The sequence below is a fragment of the Marmota monax genome, unplaced genomic scaffold, assembly GCF_021218885.2.
Source record: "Marmota monax isolate L192 unplaced genomic scaffold, Marmota_monax_Labrador192_F-V1.1 WCK01_AAM20220418_F8-fsc00008, whole genome shotgun sequence".
Taxonomy (NCBI): domain Eukaryota; kingdom Metazoa; phylum Chordata; class Mammalia; order Rodentia; family Sciuridae; genus Marmota; species Marmota monax.
Window position 1 is genome coordinate 2,216,509 of NW_026694432.1, and position 25,087 is coordinate 2,241,595.

Here is a 25,087-nt window from a genome sequence, read left to right on the forward strand (position 1 = left end):
TGGTGTACAGTTGCTCCAAGGATTTCTTTTCAGAATCTATATATCTTTATTGAAGTGATCTTTCACTAATTGTATTTTCTCTCTGAAGTCACTCCTTAAGTCATCCTTTTCCTTGAGGATCAGTTTAACAATTTACATTCTAAACTCCTTCTCCAACATTTCTTCTACTATGGTATCAGTGGATTCTGTTATTAGAACATCTTGCTTTGTTTGAGGTTATTTTTTCCCTTGTGTTTTCATGTTATTTGTGTGTCTACCCATCTAGCAGTGTGCTTCTGAGTCAGCACACTTTCTACCCTATAGACTTTCAATGTCCCTGAAGGTTTCCAGTATCTTGCTGTAAAAGGGGGGACAAATGATGTCAGCAACCAGTGTAAACAATATATAGCCTTAAACCAAATATCTCCTGCTAAGATATCTACAGTTTTGTCACAATAAACAGAAATGATATGTACAATTATTTTCTATAATAAAAACAGTAAGTTTGTTAGAGGGTTTACAGTTTCAAGTCATGGACAAGGGGAGAACAGAACTAGAGTAGATTGTGATGATTATGAATAAGGAGGATAGAAGATAGAAGTAAAAAATTAAAGGAAGAGTGGAAGAGGGAGCTATAGAGGTTGGCTGTCAGCAAGAGAAAAGAGAGAAAGAGAATCAAGGGAAATGTATAAATGAGAGAAAATATATGTAAAGTAAGAATTTTAAAAAATTAAAAATAGAAAAAAGTAAAAGAATATAAAACAGAACTGAAGTATGCTGATCAGACCTCCTAGTTCTCAATGAACTGATCCATGAAAAAAATTGGTTTCAATAGTGGTAGAAATGAGAAGGGGGAAAAAAAAGGTAAGAAAAAAGAAAAAAAAAATCTCTATGAAAAGTTGGGGAATTCTTTCCACTGGCGATCTAAAGGTTTTATTAGCTTCCATTTTCCTCCCTAGTGTGGAGTGTGATGTTTGCTCCATCCTCAGGGTAGAGTTGCTAGTGAGAGGATGAATTCTGGAGGCAGAGGCAGGGTTTAGGCTTAGGTAGGCTTCTAGTCTCTTCACTGAATGCCAATTGGTTTGGAGATTTTAAATCCGCGTACTTCCAGGGCCCAATAATTGCCAGTGCACACTGGAAGGCTGTAACCTAGGGATCTCCTTTGGGTTCCACTCGTGTGGTGTAGGAGCCAGTTCTTATATCATGATGTTGCCTGCAGAACCCACGATTCCTGGCTTCAGATTCAGTCTCCAAACTCAACTCTCTTGCCCCTGTCCTTTCTAATTACCTGCCAGGTGCTTATCTCCCAGCTGGTCCATCAAGCAGCTGGGTTGAAAGGGGAGGGAAGCTGGGTGTATTTGTACCAGTAGATGTCTCCTGTGCAAACCTCTCTCCATGCTTGTTTTTCTTCTGATCACTTAGACCAGTCTGTCTCATGCATGGGTTAGACAGGCTTGTTTTTTGGGCCAGACTTGGGTCTGCCAGAATCGGGTTCCTCAGCTGTCACTGGGGGCCAGGCTGAAGATGCAAAATGGTTTTTCTCTTTGTCCTTTGTGTGCCACCAGGAGATGCAATTTCCTTCCTGTACAAGGATATTGTGCAGTGGACCAGGCAGAGTCTTTGATCTCTAAACTCTTCATACCCAGACACACCTCAGTTGTTCCTAAGATGTCATTGTTTTTATTCCCTATCACTCAGTATACTGTGTTCCCAGGAGGACCCTTCTGGCTTTTGTATCTGGCTGCTGCGGCTGCTGTTGCGGCCGCTGCAATGGCTGTGGCGCTTGAAATTCCTTCCCTGTTTTATCCAATCTTCTGATTCCCCAGTCCGTTTTGAGTGTCCAGTATTAAATTCCAATGAAGTCCCCCTTAATCTTTGTCCTTTCACTCACCTTGCAGTGAAGCTGCCTGTCTGCTTTTCTTGGTTTCACAACAGGGAGCGTCCAGGGAAATGATCTCTGTCCCCATCTTCTTCTCTCCCTATTACCTTATTGGACACTTGTTTATGGTCTATCTTAAGGTCTCTCTTTGAAATGTTATCCAAGTGTGCTTAAAACAAAAGTATTTTGCTGACCTTGATTGAACTATTCTATATACATCTAAAGTCAAGCATCACTTAATGACAGGTATCCATTCTGAGAAAAGTGTTGTTAGTCATGTGAACATCATAGAGTGCACTTACACAAGCTTTGGTATTATACCTACTACACACTTGGGCTATAAGGATAGTCTGTGGCATATTCTTTTAGGCTACAAACTTAGATAGTATGCTGTTTTTCTGAACACTAGGCAATTGTAATACAATGGTCAATATTTTGTATCTGAACATATCTAAATATAGAAAATCTACAATAACAGAGTACTAGGGATAGAGATTTTTCAATTCCATTATTGAGAGGACCACAGTCTTATTTGTGGTTTGTTGTTAAACACAACATCATTATGCTATGTAGTGCTATTTCTAACATTTAGGTCAAGTGATTGGTAATAGGTCTTCTGTATTCTGATCTTAATTTGGGGGGAAGTATTTGGTTACTTTATTAATTTATTTACTTTATTTATTTATTTACTTTATTTACTAAGAGAAGGGTATTTAAATATCTAATGATAATTATTTGTTTCTCTTTTCATTTATATGACATTCTGTATCATATAATGTTATGGTTATTAACTTATTGTCCCTCAGTACCAAATTCAGTCTTGTTTCTTCTATAGAAATTGATTTGGGTCCTTTAAATATTTATTTTCTCTTCAGTTGGCACTAAAACTTTGTACATTAGAGGGCCATTGAGAAATATTGCAGGAGGAAAGGATTTTGCTTCCAGGTACTGGTGTGTTCACTTGACTTTTCCCAGCATCAGTCTTCTGAAGCCCTTGTATCTTCTAGCCAACCACAGCTTCCCTTAGCTGTCCACTTTTTGGGTGTTTTCTAGCAAAGTGCTTCTGGTGAAATACTTCCCTGCAAATAGCTGCCCTGATACCATAGAGGGAGGATTTTTGATAACTTACAGAAGGTGGATCTCCATTAAGTGCCACTGATGTGGCACTAGAGTGACATTTCTTTTAGTGGACCAAGGTGGTCCTTCCTTCCCTAAGATCTGGACATGAACACAGAGAAGAGTTTGGGAAGCTTTTCCTTAGGTGTTTTGTTTGAACTGTAGGGATAATGGATTTTTCTCTACCTGCTACATCTTTCTATATTATCCCTCAATACTTGTATACCCTGTTATAGGTAATAGCTTTTATATTAAACTTTGCCTGTATGACTTGTCTCTGTTAATTGGAGCCAACTCATATATTTATGTTGAATTCATTCTGATCTCATATACATTTATAATTGTTGTATCTTCCTGGATCTTAACTACATTTATGTTGACAAAATTCACGGTAGCAAAATTACAGTCATTTCAGATTTCAAACATTTCCTATCAATCTCAATAAAAGGCTTCTATACTTTTCATCAGATCTTGAGATCTATTCTAATCAGAGTACGGAGGGATGTATAGTATGCTGATGGTTTGGCCTGCACTTGTTCTACAGTTCTAAGAACTGTATAGATCTCTAATGAAAGGGGAAAGGGAAGGAATGGGTGCTGATGAGGCAGCTCATGGATGAACCTACAGTGAGTCTCCATGCTATTGAACCTTTAAATGTGAACAGTTAAAACAGAAATGATAGAAACAACCTACTGAAATAAAATGTAAAATTGAACCCAAAGAAGTAAAGCAGTTTGGCTTTGTGCCAATGGAAGCAAATGGAAGCATTTCAAACAAGGGAAGTTACTGATTCTGACTCTTCCAGAATTTCCACTTACCAATTCTTAGAATTGTGAATTGCTTGTATCATTTCCCATTGTTTAAAATACAAAACTAATGTGTTAGTCTAAAATTCAAAGTTTAGTAATTAAGAATATCTTATCTAAAACTAAATTGAAGATGATTGAAATATTCAAAGGATCTTAGGAACTTCTTACATGATGGACAGTATCACAAATGGTCAGATCTGTGAGTGACCTCAGATAAAATGATTACAATAGACCTTGGACACAATATCACTTAAAATGTCCTTTGTTTATTATTATTGGTGATTTTTATTATTTCTATAGGTATATTGTAAAACTTACCAATTCCATTTCACATCCTATCAGCACATCAAGGAAACTCCGGAGAACCAAAATCACTTTAGGCTTTTGAGAAAAATATATTAATGATTCTGATAGACACACACACACACACACAAGTATATACATATAAAATTAATATATATTAAATGCAAGTGATAATTAAAGCATAATAAGGCAATTTTACATTCATATGCAAGGTATTCTCTTGAAAAATATTTTCCGGGCCTATAATTTGCTAGAATTATATTACTTATCCCTAAACCCTATACTGGGAACCATTTTTACTCAAGGAAGAATGAAAATTTTTTCTACTTCATAGACATCTACCTATCCTTTTTTACTGAAAGTTTACAGATTTTTTTACACACACACACACACACAGTACTACCACATATATTAAAAAGTTCTCCCTTCATGGCATGTTGCCTCACTTACTTCCAGTCACTGCTCAAAGTTATAATTAGAAAAACTTTCTCTTAAAACATATAAAATAACATCCCCTTTGGTCAGCATCTCAGTCTTTGTCCCATTATTTTTAGCATTGTAACATTTATACCAGGATACTTATAGTGTTTAAGGGTATTACCATAGTGTGGATATTGAATGTCTCCCAAGGTCTGTGTGTTAAGGTCTTGGTCCCCAGGGTGGTACTGTTGGGAGGTGATAGTAACTTTAGGCTGTAGGTTGTAGGGCATTGTGGGAAGTCTTTAGGTTATTAGGGATGTGCCCTCTTAAGGGATTGTGGGACCTCCCTCTCTTCATTACTCACTCCTGCCATGATGTGCTGCCCTCACAATAGGCCTGAAGTATTAGGGTTAAATCTTGAATTGGAACTTCATACCTGTGAGCCAAAATACCCTTTTCTCTGTATAAGTTAAATACTTCAGGTATTTTGTTATAGTGATTGACTACCACAGATATGCTGTTAAAATTTCTGCTAAAATAGGAGATATAAATAGTTCAGCAGTAGCTCAGGGCCAAAAAAAAAAAAGAATGGACTTACTGTTTTTCTTCCTAGAACTGATATATTATTTATTTTTTATTTTGTGTCTTAGAGTGTCAGCTTTATAAGGACAGAGACTTTCTCTCTTTCTCTCTCTCTTTTTGTAAATAACTTTTTATTTATTTTTATTTGGTGCTGAGAATTAAACCCAGTGCCTTTCACATGCTAAGCGAGCACTCTACCTCTTAGCCACAACTCCAGCCCCCAACATTTTTTTCTCTTGTTCACTGTTGTATCCCTAGAGCATTTAGTAGAACCTAGAATATGCTGGGTATTTGATATCTAAGGCATTAAATAAAAACAAATGCATCATATAACTGCCTCTAATTACTATTTTTATGACTATTGAAAGTTTCCTATTGAGATGCCTATTTATAACGTTAAAAGCCTTTCATTAGAAACATATTTTGTATTTGAGAATTTATAGTAGAGTAGCTATTTGGGCCTAATTCCCTTCAACATTTTGATAAAGAGAAAATATCATCTTTCTTTGTATAGCAGTAGATTTCTAGGTGCCCCTGTTGAGTTACCTTGCCTATAGGGAAAACCAGCATTTTTGTTTGAGCACCTGCTTCTGAGCTTCTAGGAATTAGTAGTTACCTAGTATCTGATATATTTGAAATGCTTTCAGGTGAGGATTTGAAGGCTGAGAATAAATCCTTCAAAGTCTATGAATGAGAGTATCCCAGACTCAGTCCTCAGGAAAGCTTGTAGAACTCTGGATTTATATTTTAAATCCACAGTAACAAACATATTCCATCCAACTTATCTTTATAGTGAAAGCAGGTAAACAGGCATTTAGAGGAAATTATAACAGCAATTGTTTTTGCTGATAGTGCTTCTAGTACTCTGGCAATTTCTCTTAAGGTAGTTTCTGTATCTTTTTGATTTACTGTATGTGAGTAAGATTTCTGGGGTATTATAGTACATTTAATTTGTAACTCACACTAAAAGTATATGTTAATATGAGAATTTTCACGGAGGAAGGAGAAAATTGTCCTCTAAGATAAAGAACAGCTGTAAAATGAGATTAGTCATACTATATGCTCCAGTAGATATAATTTATAGTAAGTTACTATTTGGTTTATAGCAGCATTAGTTTTCTATAAAGATTTTTCTTTAATAATTTAAGATCTTTCCCCTGAAGTGATTTTTTTTACTGCAGTAAAGTATAAACTACATAAAATTTGCTATATTAATCATTTTAAGTGTATAGTTCAGTGGTATTAAATACATTTATAATGTTGTACAAACATTATCATCATGCATTCCCATAATTCTCTTCATCTTGCAAAATTATAACTCTATACTCATTAAACAGTAACCCCTTAATTTTCCTTACCCCAATATCCTTTTAACCACCATTCTACTTTCATGCTCTATGATTTTAACTATTACTGTCAGTGGAATCATACCTAGTATTTGTCCTTTTTTGACTAGTTTATTTCTCATAGCAAAATGTTCTCAAGGTTAATGTTGTAGCATACGTCAGAGTTTCATTCTTTTTGAGGATGGATAATATTGTATGTTCGCACCACATTTTGCCTGTCAGTGAGTACGTGGATTGCTTCTACCTTTTATCTATTGTAAATAATGCTGCTGTGAACACATGTGGATGTGTTAGGCAGCTTTTCATTGTCATGACAAAATACCTTAGAAAACAAGGAGGAAAGACTTATTTTTTTGGCTTTTGGTTTCAGAGATTTCAGTCCATGGTCAACTGGCTCCATTGTTTCTGGGCCTGTGGTGAGGCAGTACATCATGGCAGAAGGGCATGATGGATCAAAGCTGTTCACCTCATGGTGGCTGTAAGCAGGGGATGGGAACAAAATAGATACTTCAAAGTCACAACCCTAGTGACCTCCTTTCTTCAACCAGGGCCCCACCTTTTACAGCTTACACAATTTTCCATTGACACCATCATCTAGGACTAAGACTTAACACATGAGCCTTTGGAGCATATTGCAAATCCAGACTATAATAGAATGCAAATATTATTTGAGTTTCTATTTTTAGTTGCTTTATACATATATATTCAGATGTACAATTGCTGGATCATATGGGAATTAATTTTTTTCGAACCACCAATATTGTTTTCTGTAATAGCTAAACCAATTTTACATTCCCACTAACTGCATAAGGGTTTCAATTTCTTGCTGTTATTTTTTTTTTTAATAGTAGCCATCTTAGCGGGTTGAGGCAGTATTTCATTTTAGTTCTTGCACAATGGTAATATTTACAAAGCATGACTGCACACACACTCACGCGCACACAGACACATACACACACAGCTTTTCTCTAATCAAAAGCATGAAAAATCTTTTATTGGAAAACATTTTACATGTATACAAAAGAAAATAATGAAAACATGTACCTACCCCTTAGTTTAGTAATTATCAATTTATGGCTAATATTTTTCTATCTAATTATATCTCCTTATTTCAGCTCCCCTTTTCAGATTAATTTGAAGCAAATATCAAGACATCTTATTCCTTTATTTATAAGGATAGCTAACCTAAAGGAACAGTAATACTGTATCACACCTAAAATGAACACTTTCTTAATTTTAACAAATATCCACTAATTTTTCATTTTCCTGACTATTTTATAATTTTTCAAGTAGTCTTCTACTTGAATTGTGTATCTATCTATCTATCTATCCACCATACCTTGTGATTGGTTGATGTCTTACAAGCATATATAATCCTTTATTAATATTTAACTCTTCTTTAATTACACTTGATAATGTTTGTGATTTTCTGTGTAACAATCTTGAGAAGTATTTTCCAGTACTTTTCTAGATACCTTATACTTTTAAACCAGATTGTAATCTCATTTAAATCAGATTACAATGCTGTTTCTAACTGTTGCTGGTACAGAAAATATATACAATTGACTTCAGCATAATTGATCTTGTTTCTAGCAAACTTGCTATGTGCATTAATTTTAAAAAATATGACTTACGATTCTTTAAGATATTTTAAACACACATCTCCTTAAGTAATAAGAAATATATTTCTCTTATTATAATATCTTTTATTAATTTTTATTGCTTTACTATATTGCTTAGAACTCCAGTAAAATGTTGAAGTCAATGATAGCAGTAATAGCAATGTATGAAGTAAATGTCTTACTCTTGACCTCAGAGGGAAAGTTTCAACTTTCACCACTTGATATTTGCTTACTTTAGATTTTAGTTAAAAGCCTTTATCAGATTAAGACATTTTTCTTCTGTTTTTGTTGCTGCTTTTTTTTCCTTGTAAGTAATGATGGCTCAATTTTATGAACCATTGTTTTCTACTTTATTCTTTAATGTGGCACCTCATATTGCTTTATTTTTTTAATATTAAGCCACATTTATATGTTGGTGGAATTGATTTGATAATATTTGGGTTAGGATTTTTACATATAGAATGTCATTTTCTTTTCTTGTGAGGTTCTTGTCAGGTTTTAGTATCAAGGTTTTGATGGGCTATCATAAAACAGTTTGGGAAGTGTTCCTTCTTTTGTTGTTTCTTGAAAGAGTATGCATATAATTGGCATTTAAAAAAATTGAAATAATTTGCCAGTGAATTTGTCTGGATTAAAGTTTTCTTTTTGTAGAAATTTGATTTTATTCATATATTCTTACTTTGAAGTAAATCTTAGCTGTCATATCCTTTCATCTATAGATATATGAATATCTAAAATACAGGACTTGGTCACACCTAAAATGTGAGCAATTTTTTAATATAAAATATCTCCTTAGGTCACATTTTCCTAATTGTTCTATGGCTGTTTATGTTTTTTTTTATTGGAATTGAGATGCAAATAAGGTATATCCAATAATTCAGTAGCATGGAATTATTCATAATATCCTCCTAGTATTTTTAAACATCTTTTTGTGTCTCTGTTTATTCCTGATATTTGTAATTTTGTGTGTTTTCTTTTGGCTAGTCTTCCCAGGGATTTATGAAGTGATGAAATGGATCTTTGATGAAATTAGTTTAAGACTACTTCTTCTTTTATAATATTGTTAAACTGGTTGTCTTTTAATTGTTACATGTTATATCTTTTTCTATATTCTTATTTTCTGTTTTCCTGTGCCCTAATATTTTACATATATGTCTTATGAATACCATGTGGATAGAGTTTTTAAAATTCAATATATATCTTTTAATTTATCTGTTTAAAATGCATGATAAAATTATAGGACTGTCAAAACATAATATTATCACTCAAAGGGGCACTATCATCTGCAGACTCTATAGCCAGTTGAATGCTAGCTGCACAAATGGCTTTCCTTCTGTAAGCATAAGGTCTTGTTTGAATGAAATAACACAGCCTGCATAATATGCTTGGTGCATATAAGACATTTAATACAGCATGGTTATTATTGTTACTCAGATTGCTATCCTGAGTAACAATAATAATTGCTATCCATGTAAAAGGCTAAGAAGGCTAGATGGGGGGTATATAGTTTGGTAGTTTCCTTCCCCCATGGACAAGCCTAGAGCTGGCTGAATTTGGACATTTCCTTTCCTCTGGGTAGATTTGAACTGTAGTTCAATTATTTTTTCCTGAGGGAAGGTAATGTTAAGAAGAGAATGCTCTGGAATACTCCATATGCATCCTTTTGCTCTGGAGGTATAAGAGGATTTTTCTCCAATATTCACAGTGAGGACCTGGTACAGTCCTGGAGGTAAAACTCACAAAATATGACCTCTTACCCCATGACAGGGTCTTTCTAAACTTAGATCTCAGAGTTGTCCCTACAAAGCCTCCAGAAATTGTCAGTTATAATTCAGGTTTTTCTCCTCTAGCACTGATTCCCACAGATGATTTTTGCCTGTGGATTTCTGCTGTGTTAAGTTGTAAGTCTCTATATCAACTTGTCTTTCTGATTTTGGGGAAAGTGGTTTTTCCTGTGACCTCACTTTTCTCATGGATCTAAGAAGAATGGTGAATTTCAGCATTTTACTTGTTAGGGTAAAGACTTCTAAGCTCAATACATACCAGATTACTAATGGGAAGTCCTATTAGGAAAATTTAAATCCCTGTCTAATAACTTGATTTTCTGAACCTTCTGTTGATCTCTTTTTTTTTCCTGTTATTTCTCTTGACTTTTGATCCCAGTTATATATTTTCCTATATATGTATCCAGTCAGTTCTCCTTAAATGCTAGACCTTATAAAAATTTTAAAAATAATTATAGTTTTCTGTGAAAATGTTTTCCTTCAGTTAGGATTTATGATTATTTTAGCAAATTGGTAGGAGGCATGCAATTCTGTATTATGTTAATTCAGACAGGATTTATATTTCAAATTTATATTTCTATTTGGCTATTTATTTTTATTTTATTCTTTATTTAGAGTTTATCTTTTCAGTGATCCAAACATATAATTCAGCCAGTGTATCAGGTCATTGGTCTTTATTTCCAGGTCTTTTTTCCTTGCTCTTCCCAAGGCCAGGAAACTCCAAGGTTTATTCATCTTTTTCATGAGTTTATCAGAAGTTGTTTTCAGCTTCTCATCCTCTTAACTGCCTCTATCAGAATTGTCTGATACCAACAGAGAAAATAGCCTCAAATGACAGGCTCATCTGTCTTTCCTTCTTACATGAGTTTCACACTTGGTCTCCTGTGCCTTTAAGCATTTTTTTTTTTTTTTTAAGTTTTCTACATTTTCCAATGGATTTTAGAAGGAGGTTTGTTTTTGAGCTACCTAATCTCCCAGATTGCCTTGCAATGTTATATTTAGAGCCTTTGCCTATGCTGTTTCTTCTGCTTGGGGAAAAAATAAAATAAACTACTTCCCTAGTATCCCTAAATCCCAGTTTATAATTTACTCATGCTTTAGATTAGGATTACTTTCTCAGAGATGCTTTCACTGCCTTCCTGACTAGAATAGGACCTGTTGTTATACCATCTGATAGCACTATCTACAATGCCCGTGTTGTACTTGTAGTTTATAATTGTATATTTATTTGTGTTTCCATTTTATTTAATGTTTGTTTTCTCAATGGAATTCAAGGTTCTTAAGAAGGAGGATTATATATATTTTTTCTCAGTATAGCCACAAGTTATGACTTAAAGGGAATATTTATTCCTTTGTTATATATTTCTTTATAGGTTAAATATATAGATAGGACATTAAATGAGATTTTCATTGTTTGAAAATGACAAAGTAAAGAAAGGAGGAGATTATATCATTTTTGGGTCCTCAGAAAGTAGAAAGGGTGTAATTTATTTATTTATATTTTATAAGGTTATTATGAGATATTTTGACATATTAAAAGTATAAGGAATTTTATAATTCACCTCAACTATACTTACCACTCCAATTAAGTAATAGACAATTTATGTTTTTAAAAAATATAGTCTACTAGATACAAACATACCTGTTGTCAGTGATTACTTTGGCTTTTAGATTAAAATAATTTGTTTTTGTTTATTATTAAATTGTTTACTTAAGGAAATTTTTCTTTAAACTCTCAGATGATACAGCAGTGTTCGAGTTGATACAGCTAGTTCCACCAGGTACTGTATGACTTATTTGGTAAAGTAATTGATATGGGAAATCATTTCAATGAAGTATTTTTTAAAAAAATCTCATCTTTTCTCCTTCTCAAATTAAAAACAAAGTTGATATTTTACCATTGGTTCACTATGTGTAAAATGCCAATGGGCCAAAATAATATAGAAAGATAGACATAAGATTGATAATAATATAGAGAGACTGACATAAAAATTGGTACTTAAGCCCATTGTTCTGAAATTGGATAAATAACAATAACTGAAAACGGAATGTAACCTGTTAACATTCTAGGATATTTTAGTCATTAAAAATTGATTGTTTTTGAGATTTTTCTAAAATATATATTTTTTGATAGTCAATTAACCCTGCTTTTGTGTGTTGATTATTATTGAGAATGGAAGGGAATATATCCTTAGTTATATAGTAAACCTAGATCCCTGGATAAGATACGTCATTCAAATAGGTGCTAGTTTTATTTCTGATTTTGAGGAGAAATCTGTATAATCAAATCATTATTTTATGTGAAAATCAGATGTATATTATTAAATGCTAGTAACCTGAAAAGTTTAAATATTACATATATACCTAATTCAGGTAGCCACAAATTGTACAAATTATACAATTATTTTTTTTAACAGATAGGCAGAAAGGGAAAAATGGGAGATAGAGAAATTGTAGAGAGTGGTAATTACATTTTAGATGTATAAATGTCACACCAACTTTTATTTATTTATTTATTTATTCATTCATTCATTTTGGCACCAATAATTGAACTCAGGGGCACTCAACCACTGAGCCACATCCTCAGTCCTATTTGTATTTTATTTAGAGACAGGGCCTCACTGAGTTGCTTAGCACCTCACCATTGCTGAGGCTTGCATTGAACTTGCCATCTTCCTGCCTCAGCATCCCCAGCCTCTGGGATTACAGGTGTGTGCAATCATGCCGAGCCCAACTTTTAATTTTTATTTCTTTATTTATTTTAAAAATATTTATTCTTAAGCTTTAGGTGGACACGATATCTTTATTTTACATTTATGTGGTGCTGAGGATTGAACCTGGTGCCTTGTGCATGCTAGGTGAGCACTCTACCACTGAGCCACAACCCCAGCCCCCATCTTTTTATTTTTGAATGGATTTTTTTCTAGGAACTCATAGGTATGCACCAAGTTTACATGAATAGCCCCATTTTCTTCAAGCATGGAGTTGAAAATTGCTAATATGTAGTATATTTCTGAAATTGAAAACATGTTAAAATATTTAATATGTGTCTAATTTTTCTTTCATAGAAGATAAACACGGCCCTGGAGTAGGTATCTAATAAGACATCAGGCAATATATATATGTTATACTTGATGATTTGGTTTCTAAATAGAATATTTTGTTATAATTTGAATCATAGGATATCTTTCTTGTAGTGGGTGAAACACTGTCTACATATGATGAAAATACAAGAGATTTCATGTTCCCGGGTCCAAACCAAATTTCTGGACACCATGATTCAAACCGCCAGGTTACCATGAGGAGGATTTCTGGTCTACGAGTAAGTGCTAACTATTTTCTGAATCAGTTTTTGTTATGTATTTATAATGCATTAATTAAAAAAATAAGAAAATAGGAGACTGGTAGAATAGAGGAAAGGGAACAGGGGGAGGGAAGAAAGGAGGTAAAGGGGAAGTACAGAGGACTGAAGAAGTATCCAATAAATTTGTACAATTATGTCAAAATTAGCTCCAATATTAACTATAGCTATTAACTATATTAACATAAAAAAGAGCCAACATATAGCATATACCACCTTCAATGTGCAGAACTAACTCAAAGTCTAATTTTGTTTAAAACTTAATTTTTAAAATAAAATTGTTATTTTAAACATCACGAAATGTAGTGAAAATAATTTAATAAAACTTAGGCTTGTATAACTCTATATTTCCAAGTATTCATATAGCCTTATATTCTTCTGATCTCTGTTCCCCTCCCACTATCCCCATCCCATCTGCCTCTGTCTTTCTTTTTTCTCTCTAATAAATGATCAACAAATATGTGAAAGGATATTCATCTCATTAGCATTTAGGGCAATATAAATTAAAACAACCATATGAGTTTACTTTTATAGCTGTAAGGTTGGAAAAATATAATAACTCTGATATCAAAAGTATAAAGAATTGGAAACTTTTGTGTACAGATAATGCCCTGAATATTGAACAAATCAGAATTCAAAATTATCTAGTGAAGACAAAGTTTCTCATACATATAAACTTCTAGGTTTATATCTTACAAATACAAGAAACTTCTTAAGAATTTTCACTTGAATTATTGTTCATGATAGTGAAAAATGGAAATAATGAAATCTCTGTTAGTAGGTATTTGTATGGATTAATTGCAATATGTTCATGAAGTGGAAATATATATTTATTCATGTAAAATTAAAAGCTGGGTTAAATCACAAGTTACTCTCCTATTGTTTCCTATAACTTGCTTTAAGTTTTTTTTGGATGATTTAAAAATATTTTTATCCCTGAAAGTAGGCACAGAGAAACTGAGAGAAGAGCATTTTATTCAAATGAGGAAAAAGAAAAATGTTGTTTAGCTTGAAATTATTTGGACTGATTTATACTAATTTTAGAAAATTTCAGACTAGTCTGAATAAGGAAACCTGGGTGAAATATGAGCCAATATAATGAATAAAGTAATTTTTCCTGTAAGTCTAGGTTTATGATATGCTTTATTCAAACAAATATCAGTATCACCTTACTGAAAGCATAAAAGATGACCTGTTAGCAAGACTATGAACATATGCCTCCTTTGGGATAATTTCAGTGTGTGTTAGCAAGCTTCTCTACTATAGAAGTCTTAAAGAGTGTTCCTAGAATCATGTTGAAATCCACAATGAAAAAATCAGTATATTGAAAATTTATGGTCTTTTCAAAGTAATTATTATACCAATATGGTAATATAAACTTAAGCATGTAGACTATTAACATGGATTTATCTTTCATCACTTAATTCAAATTATTTTTTAATGGATATTTAATTTTATTTATTTATTTATTTATATGCATTGCTGAGGATTGAACCCAGGGTTGCACACATGCCAGGCAAGTGCTCTACCACTGAGCCACAACTCCAGCCCTTCAAGTTACTTTTGCATATATTTGGAAGCTGTTATATTACTAAGGAGGGTTTCTGGTCTACGAATAAGTGTCCATAAAACTGGACAAAATTGTCACTAACAACTTCAATGACAAGACAACTGAAAATTTCATGCTTGAAAAACTATTAAAGTGTTAGGTTAAAAATAGCAATAGTTTCTGATGTTCTTGCTTGGGATACTCATATACATTGCTTGTCAGTGCGTACTGTAAATTCCCTGGCCTAGGGATGAGCACAATACCCAGCAGTTTTGCTGCCAGAGGGATCAGAATTAATTTTGGGAAGTGAGATTATGAGAATGGTGTTGTCAGCTAAACATGGTGAGTTCAGTTGAAAGCAGATGAAGAAACTACATTTTGCTGGACCAATTGCAATTCTTATTGGAGTGAGCAGCAGCACCCCTTTAGGAAGTTAACAGGGAGATCCTAGAAACAAGGAACCAATAAAAGGCTGGCTGTAAAGCTCTGATTGTACAGAGGAGACAGTAAGAGTCCAGGAACAAGTGTAAGCCAAGTGAAACTGGCTGTTCCTTTGAATGCATTTCATAACCTATACACAGAAAGACAACAGAGGGTCAAAGACTATGGGTTCATTGGATTACCACTACTTAGTTATGCATAAGCAGTTAAGACTCCTAGAAAATAAAAATATAAAAAGGCACATTTATAAACTGAATAGTAAAATGACAATTATAAATCCATCCATATCAATAATTATATTTAAATATGAATGAAAAAAATGGTCCAATCCATAATTTGTTGCCCTTGCAGGCACCATGTACCCTTTTTCAGAATTCTTGTGATTCTGCATCATTTCCTGTGAGACCCAGGTTTTTCCTCTGAACTCATCCATGGGGCAAGGATTCAGATCACATCTGGGATTAAATCCTGGCATTATAATGGACTATCTCAGAAACCTTGGGCAAAGCACAGTAACATGTAGGTGTTACTGGATTCTTGGGTGGGGGGGGATAAGGTAACCTTATAAATGGTTACAGCAGAACTTTTAGTGAATGTTAGTTATCAACATGGTAGCTATGGATATCAGCTATGGATAGTGATGATGCACTGGCAATGATAATAATGTTTTTTTCTCCCTAAACAGCACTCCATAAAAAAGAATCTGTGACTTTCTCATTTTTAAATTTTAACTTTTACCACTGTCACTTGTATGGAGTAGGTACTTAATAAATGCCTCTATATTGAACTGACTGAATGAATTGCATTTTGTTGTAAACTTTATAGAGAAACTGACATTTGAGATGGTATAATGTTTTATTTTATTTATTATTTTGGCTAAGTTATGGTGACCAGTTGTTTGAACAAATGCTATTCTAGGTATTATCGTAAAGGCATTTGGTAGATGTGACTTGTATTTATGTATTTATAATGCATTACAATCAGTTGACTTTAAATAAAGGGTATTACTTTTGTTAATGTGGGGGGGGGTTATTCAATCAGTTGAAGACATGTAGAGCAAAAACTATCATTTTTCTGAAGAGGGATTCTGCCTCAAGACTGTAACAGAACTACTACCTGAATTTCTACTCTGGCAGCCTGCTCTACAAATTACACACTAAAGATTGCACATCGACTTTTTCCTGAGTATTCATCTTGTCAACCTTCCCCATGAATTTTGGATTTGTTATCTTCAACATAGCTCTCATATAAAGTAATTCCTTAAGATAAACCATTTTTTTCTCTATATATAAAACAAACATATATATATATATATACATACAGTCCTTGTGTGTGTTAGCTTATAATCACTGGGTTCAAAATATCTGACAAGACCAACTTAGAAGAGGAAAGTTTAAAGTTTATTTTGATTCATGATTTCAGAGGTCTCAGTTCATGGTCAGCAGACTCCATTGCTCTGGCCTGAGATCAGGCAGAACTTTGTGGTGGAAGGGTGTGGCTTAAGAAAGCTGCTCAGTTTATGGCAGCCAGAAAGCAGAGAGCCAGAGAGAGGATAAAATCTTCCAGAGCATAACTCCTTTGACCTAATTCCTCCAACTAGATCCTACTCCCTTGGCATCAATGAATTAAATCCACCGATAAGAGAGTCCCCATGATCTAATCTCTTCCCCAAAGCCCTGCCTTTAAGCACATGAGACTTTGAGAGGACAGATCCAAACCGTCAGGTTATTTTAGTTCTATTTTTCTGGAGCTACAGATAGTGCTGGGATTTAAAAGGTCAGTAAAAAAATGCTAAAATATTGAGTACTTTCTATGTGACCAGCAATATATGGGTAGGGTTAAAGTGATAAATCACAGTTCAGGCAGTGATAATATAAAATACAGTCATGTACTGCATAGTAATGTTTCAGTCAATGATAGACTGCATATACAATGGTGGCCATACCATATGACTAGGTATGCAGTAGGCCATACCTTCCAGTTTGTGTAAGTATACTGATTTTTCACTCTATAAAATTGCCTAATGCACATTTCTAAGGATGAAGCACCATCATAGTAACACATGACTGTATATCCAGAAATTCTTTGTTACTCTTCTCTTCCAAAGACAGAAATAGTCCCATTCCTATTAAGTCATTGTATCTTGTGACTAAGAGGTAAAGACTAGCTCATTAAATGCACTGGGACTTCTTCCATAACTCTCTGGGATCACCCACTCTGGTAGAAGCCTATTGTGGTATGCAAGGACACTCAAGCAGCTCTATGGAAAAGACAGAAGCTGGAGGGATTTTTTTATAGTGTTTGTGAAAACTTGAGGGTCCTTGAAGAAATTGTCAGATAAGCATTTGCAGGAAGTGAGGATGATGTTATTGGAAACTAGCAAAACAGGGAATTCTTGTTTTGTAATGACAGAATTTTAACAACACATTTGTCACCTGCAATAATGTGGAATGTGTAAAGGATATTTTATGAAATAGGTGTCTTTCCAAAGAGGCTTTCAGACTGACTGTTAGAAGGGTTTTCTGGTTTCTTTTTGGTATTTAAAGCATAATATGAGAGGAGAGAGAGAGAAGCAAAAGGAAAGGCTGTTTTTAAAAAGATGTAATTTAATGTTTCCAACTTTCTCATTAGAATACTAAAATTAAGAAATGACTTCTGAATAAAAATTATTTCAGGCCACTTTCAGAAAAATATGTTCTAATAGTAAAACTGAAGATAAAAACTACAAAATCCTCAATTAAACCTCCAGAAAGATCCAGCACAATGCCTTAGAAAATCACTTAATCAAACATAGATTTTCTTCTATTTTTTTAATCCCCTTTTATTTTGAATTAGCCACAGCATATTAGAGAGAATATTCGACCTTTGACTTTCAAAGACTGGCTTTTTCACTTATCATGGTAGTCCCCAGTTCCATTGATTTACCACCAAATGGCATAATGTCATTTTTCTTTATGTCAAATATACCACATTTCCTTTATACATTCATCCATTGAAGGAAAATCTAGACTTGTTGTATAGCTTGGATATTGTGAATTGTGCTGTTATAAACACTGATGTGGCTGCTTCAGTGTAGTATACTGATTTTAAATCCTTTGGATACATACCAAAGGGTGGCATAACTGGTCATATGGTGGGTCATATGGGTCATATGGTGGTTCCATTCAGTGTTTTGAGGAATCTCCATACTGTTTTCCAGAGTATTTGTACTAATTTTCAGTCCCACCAACAATGTATGAGTGTACCTTTTCCCCACATCCTTGCCAACGTTTATTGTTATTTGTATTCTTAATAATTGCTTCTCTGACTGGAATGAGATGAAATCTCAATGCAGTTTTTTAAAAATTTTTTAGTTATACATGGACACAGTATCTTTATTTTGTTTATTTTTATGTGGTGCTAAGGATTGAACCCAGGGTCTCACATGTGCGAGGCGAGTGCTCTACGGCTGAGCCACAACCCCAGCCCTCTCAATGCAGTTTTAATTAGCATTTCCCTAATTCCTAGAATGTTGAACATTTAAAAAAATATATTTGTTGACTATTTGTATTTCTTCTTTTGAGAAGTGTCTATTCAGTTCTTTTGCCCTGTTCATTGATTTTTTTGACGTTAAGTTTTTTGAGTTATGTAAGGAATAATAATAAAGAGGATACAGAGACAAAGGTACAGAGGCAGGGAAGGTGGCAGAGTGGCTGAGAGACTAAGCTGCCAAACTTTATTTATATTAATAGGTTACATTAGGTCATTAGTACCATAACTACATATTGTTTAGAGTATCAGTAAGGTTGCTTATTCTGCAGTTACATTTCACAGTTACAATATGCAATGTTATGACCTTTGTGCAGTTCTCAAGAAAGTCCATTGTCTGATGTTACTGTTAGGCAGGCATATGGAGGAGCACCAGAACTTGATGAAACATTGTAGTTGTCTAGCAAACAAGTTCTTTCATTCCCAGGAGCTATGTGCCTGCAATCAAGGTCAAGGCTTGATGAGGCTCTAACTCACAGGCTTCTTAGGGCATTGCCATACCAGCTAGTCATTGTACGTATATTAGCTATTACTAGATCCTAAGAGAGATTGCACGGCAATCTAAGGTGGGAAACAGGGTGCCTGTTACCTCCCAGGAGTTTGCTTACCAGGGAACTCTTACCTGTAGATTTCCATGGTCAGAATCCCTACAGAGTTCTTTGTATATTCTGGATATTGATATCCTATCTGAGGAAAAAAACAAGACAAAACAAAATAAAACAGAAGAAGACCAGTGGAGTAGAATGAAAGGGAATTAAGGAGAGTGAGGTGGGATGGGATAAGGAAAGAACAATGAATGAATCTGACCTGATTTTCCCTTATACATATGTGAATGTACCACAGTGAGTCTCACCATCATGTATATTCACAAGACACTAATTAAAAAAAAAAAAAAAACTAAGTATATAGCAGACAAATCAGTAAAGGGAAGGGAATAGGGGAAGGAAGAAGGGGAGGTATTGGGACTGAATTACAACAAATTATATTCCATGATTTTATAATCATGTCAAAAAGAATTGTTATATATAATTAAAAGGATAAAAAAACAAAACATAGATTTTCTAAGATGCTTAAGAGCATTGTCTCTCAGCAACCTCAGAAGGATAACAACAGAAGGGTGTGGCACTTATCTTAAAAAAGGAAGGAAGGAAGGAAGGAAGGAAGGAAGGAAGGAAGGAAGGAAGGAAGGAAATGTAAAACATAAAAGAGCATTGTGTTGGCAAAAATGCCACCAGTTTGGTCTGAAATGAAGAGAGACATACAAAATGAAAATGCTTTTGTAACCTCAGTGTTCTTTTCATAGAACCCAAGCTCAGAACACTTCATAGCTTTATCTATATCCTGTTTCAAATTAATATGAGTCAGATAATGGAAGAGGCAAGAATGTCATACCAAGTACTATGGATATTTCTGAGTAGTAGTAGGATTAAGTCCTAATCGAGGAACTTTAAAAATTTTTCTGGCTGGATTTCAGAATTGTTATGGACCAGTGATCCCTGTTTACCTCTTGTTTTTTTACTTTTTGAACAAGAATATCTATAGTAATTGCCTTGTGCTTGCTATACTTGTGTACGTTGAATATTTGTGTTGTAGATAATTGTAGTTTGTAGGTCATCTGATGGTGAAGCACTATATTTTTGGAGCTGTTCTGAAAGGCACCTGAAGAACCTTACCTATACCAGGATATGATTTATGTGCCAACAGTGTGGATTTCAAGTTGACATTGTAAAATGATAAGAATACCTTTCTTCCCCCTTTTTTTAATCTGTGAAATAAATGTATTTTGTGGTCAGAGACAGACTGGTGGTTTTAGACCTATGGACAATTTTTTTTTTTTTTAATTGGGACACTTTACAACTTAACTACATTCCCAGTCCTTTTTTAAAATTTATTTTTAATTTTGAAACAAAGTCTCACTAAGTTTCTAGTACCTTGCTAAATTGCTGAGGCTAGCCTCAAACTTGACATTTTACTGTTTCAGCCTCCAGAGGCACTGGGATTACAGGTGTACACCACCCCGCCTTGCAATTCTATTTACAATTTTTTTTGATAAGTCCTTCACTGAAAAGGTATCCAACTCCTCTGTCCTTGAGTATGGTCTGTACTTAGTGAATCTAAAAAGGAAAATGTGGAAGTAACAGTATTTGTCTTCTGAGACTGTTCATTATAGCTTTCTTCTTGCTTTGCCATGGATCATTCACTTTGGGGAAACCAGTCATTGTCATGAAGATACTCAGCAACAGTATAGAGATATATATGATAAAAAGGTGAATCTTGCCCCAAAACTGCAAGGAGACTGAAGCTTCCATCTCACAGTCATGTGAATAAACCTCCTTGGGAAATAGATTCTCTAGCACCAGTCAAACCTCCATATAACTGCAGCCCTAGTGACATTGTAACTCCAATTTCAGAAGAGATTCTTAGTCAGAGACATCCAAATCAATCTTTTACCAGATTCCTGATCATTAGAAAATATGTGAGATAATAAGTAATTACTAATGTTTTATATTGCAAGTTTTGGAGTGATACATAGTAATAGATAACTTACAAGCTGGTAGAGTAGATGTTACTAATAAAAGGTGTTTGAAGAAAACAAACTATTTGTAGGCAATTTATATTTACCTTTCCTGTTATAGGTGTGATATTCGAAACTTTAAACTCGGTTTGTCACAAGTGGGGTTTGTATAGTCCATACGTAGAGGCCATGTTAAATGTCTGCTTCTCTCTCCCATTATATTAGAATGAAACTGCTCTGGGCGTGGGTGTTACTCTTTAATGTTTGGTTGTGTGCATACCAAATATTTTCTCAGGTAATTGTGACTACCCCTTTGTCTCCACTTATCTCAGAACTGTGTTCAAGCTGATGAATTAGTAATAGAAGCCAAATTCTATAGACCTTAATATCTGCTATATTACAGGATAAAAAGGTTGAAAGAATTGGTAGAGACTTATCTTTTATTTTCAAAAAAAGAAAAAAAACTGCATACCTAGGAGCTGTGAGTTTCTTTAAGTTTTTAAAGACTATTCAGAGTCTTTCTCTGATTAATTCATTATTCATTCTGTGAAATGGGCTGTTGAACCTGGGAGCACTCTTCCACTGAGCTTTATCCCTAGCCCTTTTTATTTTTTATTTTGAGACAAGGTCTCACTGAGTTACCTTGAACTTACCATCCTCCTGTCTCAGCCTCCTAAGTCTAAAGTATTTGTTTTTTTAAAGTTTTAATTGACAATATTGTATGTATCTATGATATACAGTATGATGTTGATATACGTGTACGTTTGGAATAACTAAATCTAATACACATATTGATTTTTCATTTTAATTTTTACAGTAGTTGTTTTCTTCAGTTTATTTTAATTTTATTAGTGTGTTATACATTAGTTCAATTTCTTGATTGTATAGTTAAACATGTCCTAAGTTGTTAAAGTTAAAAGAACTGAAGTCCATTATGTATAATATCACATTTTTACCTTAATATTATATCATAATTTACAAATCTTAAAACATTTCAACAGGGAAATACTATGATACTGGTAAAAAGAATCTTAATTATTCCATAAAAATATAATCACTTATAATTAAATCATCATGGATAAAACACTTTCTAGCTAAAATTTGGCACTGCTGTATTGTTTTGATCTTTAATTAAAGTTCAAACTAACAAAGTCCTGGACTTGACAAGTAGTTGTTACTTTAAGCCATCACTAACAATTATCTACTTTAAATGGAAAGTCTAACAACTCTCTTTTTTCCCTCCCAGGGAATTGCTCCAAAGCTGGAATTTTCTACAACTTCAGTGATTACTGAATGTTTGATAAGTTCAAGGAAGTGCCGCACTCAGGTTAAAATTAGTTATTTAAAGTATTGAATAATTTATTTGTTCATATTTATGGCTGTTTTGTAAACTTTATCTTGCTTTTTGGCTACAGTTCTTTTCAATTTCTTTTTTTAATCTTTAGTTTAAAACAATTAACTAAAGTATTTAAGTTTGGTTACATCTTATTAAATGCGAGAATGAAAAGCTTGGTACACATGATAGAGGTGCCAGGATGTTTTTGCCTTCTCTATTTTTACTTAATGGCTTATTATTATTTTTTTTAATGCAAGGAAATTAGGCTGCCAGAAAGGTGTTGGAAAAAGATGTCCTGTAGAATATTAGACTGGAGACTTCCAAATGTCTTATATAAGTTACAGATTCCTGTATGAAGTTTCAAGGATACCTTTTAGCAAATGTGACAGAAGTTCTCAGACTGTTATATGGGTGTTTAGTGCAGGTAGTTTCTTGAATGTCTTGTTCCCTGAGGGACTGTTACTCAGTTTAGCGACCATACTGGTGCTTCAAAGAATGAATGCTTAGACATTCTAGCCTAAATACCTTCTGTTTGTGAAAACCGTCTTTGATAAGCTAAGATATCCATTCTGGTCAAACTTCTAACTAAGAGGGTGGTCTGATGATGGACATACCACCTCTCCACAGGGTATCTAATAGTATCTAGGCACCCACTTGTACAGTTGCATTATGACTAGGTAACTATGACATATCTGTGATGAAAGACCAGTAATATATGAAGCCCTGAGGATTCAATAGGCCAGTCCTGGGCCTATCATGGAGGAGTAGGATGTTCGTTTACTGTACCACCAGTTTTTAAGTAAATTTTGCTAAGGATGATACCTACCGTCTAAGCCCAGAGAGGTAAAGTATAGCCATAGAATTATTATTGTTGTTCTTATTTTTTGAGAGGGGGGGTCCTCATCATCATGCTCAGGCTTATTTCAAATTCCTGGACTCAAGCAATATTCCCACCTTATTCTCTAAAGCAGTTTGGACTACAAGTGTGAGCTACAACACTGGGCTTTAGATATAGATTTATTTTGTTTAGCAAGATATTTAGTATTTCAGAGTCATACTGTAGTTATTCATTTCTTACATACAAATTGAACACATCTGTTAGGTACCTAAAAATCTGTTTGCCACTTACAGAGATGTTTTACTTTTTTTGAGATGTGTGTGTGTGTGTGTGTGAGAGAGAGAGAGAGAGAGAGAGAGAGAGAGAATGTATTTGTGTATACCAATGGTACCTGATACTAAACCCAAGGGCACTTTACCATTGAATAACATCCCCAGTCCTTTTTATTTTTTTATTTTGAGACAAGATCTTTCTAAATTGCTGATGTTCTCCATCTGATGGATAGGTAGGAAAGCTTTTTGTTTGAAGTATAATATCCACGCAGAAAAGTGTAGACTTTCTAACTGTACAGCTCGCTTAGTGGAAGAGCCCTTTCTAAATGCAAAGCCCTCACCCATCAGTAGTTTCTTTGCACTGAAAAACTAACATTTTTCATTGAAAATTATTGGCAATGTTCTCTCTCTCTCTCTCTTTTTTTTTACTTGGAATTTCATTGTTTTGGGGTATTTTTTGGTCAGGATGTGAGATAATAGGCTTCAGTGTAAGACTTGTTTAAGAAAATTTAGCTTTAGGTCTATAGATGTAGCTCAAGGGTAGGGCACTTGGCCTAGTATGTGTGAGGTCCTGAGTTCAATTCCCAGGCCCCAAACAAAAACAAAAAAACATTAAGAAAGTATGCTTTAGAAATAGATCTTCTGAGTTTGAGTTCTTTTTAAACCAGCTCTAAAGATTAAGTTAGGGAATATATTCAATGTGCCTGGCATATAACATATCATTAATGAATTCTGTGAATGTTGATAAGGCCATTTAAAAAAAATAATTAAGGGAGATGTCTATTTCATTGATGTAAAGGCAATAAGGTTTTCAGGAGTTAAGAGTGGACAACCGCATTTCAAGTCTCTCCTTAAACCAAATGTGCTATTGACCCTTTTGGCCAAAGGAAGCTACGTGGCCAAACAGGGATATCATAGGAGGAAGAGCTATCTTAGGTGTAGATACAGGAAAGGAAATTAGGCAGTCATTTTGTAAACAGTATAGCACAGCCCTAATTTAAATCTTATTAGGCATGAACAGAATGCATTAAGGAATGAGTAGGATTTAGACAGCATGTATTTTTAGTAGATACTATGTAGTTTATTATTTCCTCTAATGGTATGCAGCATTCAAAAACTTTAATGAAGAGAGAAGAGATGGTTAGTTATTCAAGGTTTGGTATAATCAGAGTTGGGTATGTAAGAAGGAACTTTAAGTATTGCTAACAGGGATAATTATGAGGTCAGCTGGGTCTGGATACTAAAAAGGTATAAAGGACCACAGCAAATAGGTCTAGGTACTAGGAGGTTATGAAGGCAAGTAAAGACTCAGTGAAAGAAGTAGGTTGAGGAAAAGAGCTTTAGGTGAGCAAGAGATTTGAACAGTTGGGGATGCTTTGGATGTGTGTATATTGATGAAATCCAAGA

The 25,087-nt window shown here is 34.1% G+C and overlaps 1 protein-coding gene across 5 annotated transcripts in view; it reads left to right on the forward strand.

Moving 5' to 3' along the window:
• The window catches only part of Spata6 (spermatogenesis associated 6), a 166,289-nt gene that overhangs the window by 66,223 nt on the left and 74,979 nt on the right, over positions 1-25,087 (forward strand). For all 5 annotated transcript variants that reach the window (XM_058570767.1, XM_046468810.2, XM_046468811.2 and 2 more), the window contains 3 exons: positions 11,580-11,621; positions 13,038-13,162; positions 22,481-22,561. In XM_058570767.1, the coding sequence (XP_058426750.1) occupies positions 11,580-11,621; positions 13,038-13,162; positions 22,481-22,561 (248 nt within the window). The remainder of the gene's footprint in view (positions 1-11,579; positions 11,622-13,037; positions 13,163-22,480; positions 22,562-25,087) is intronic.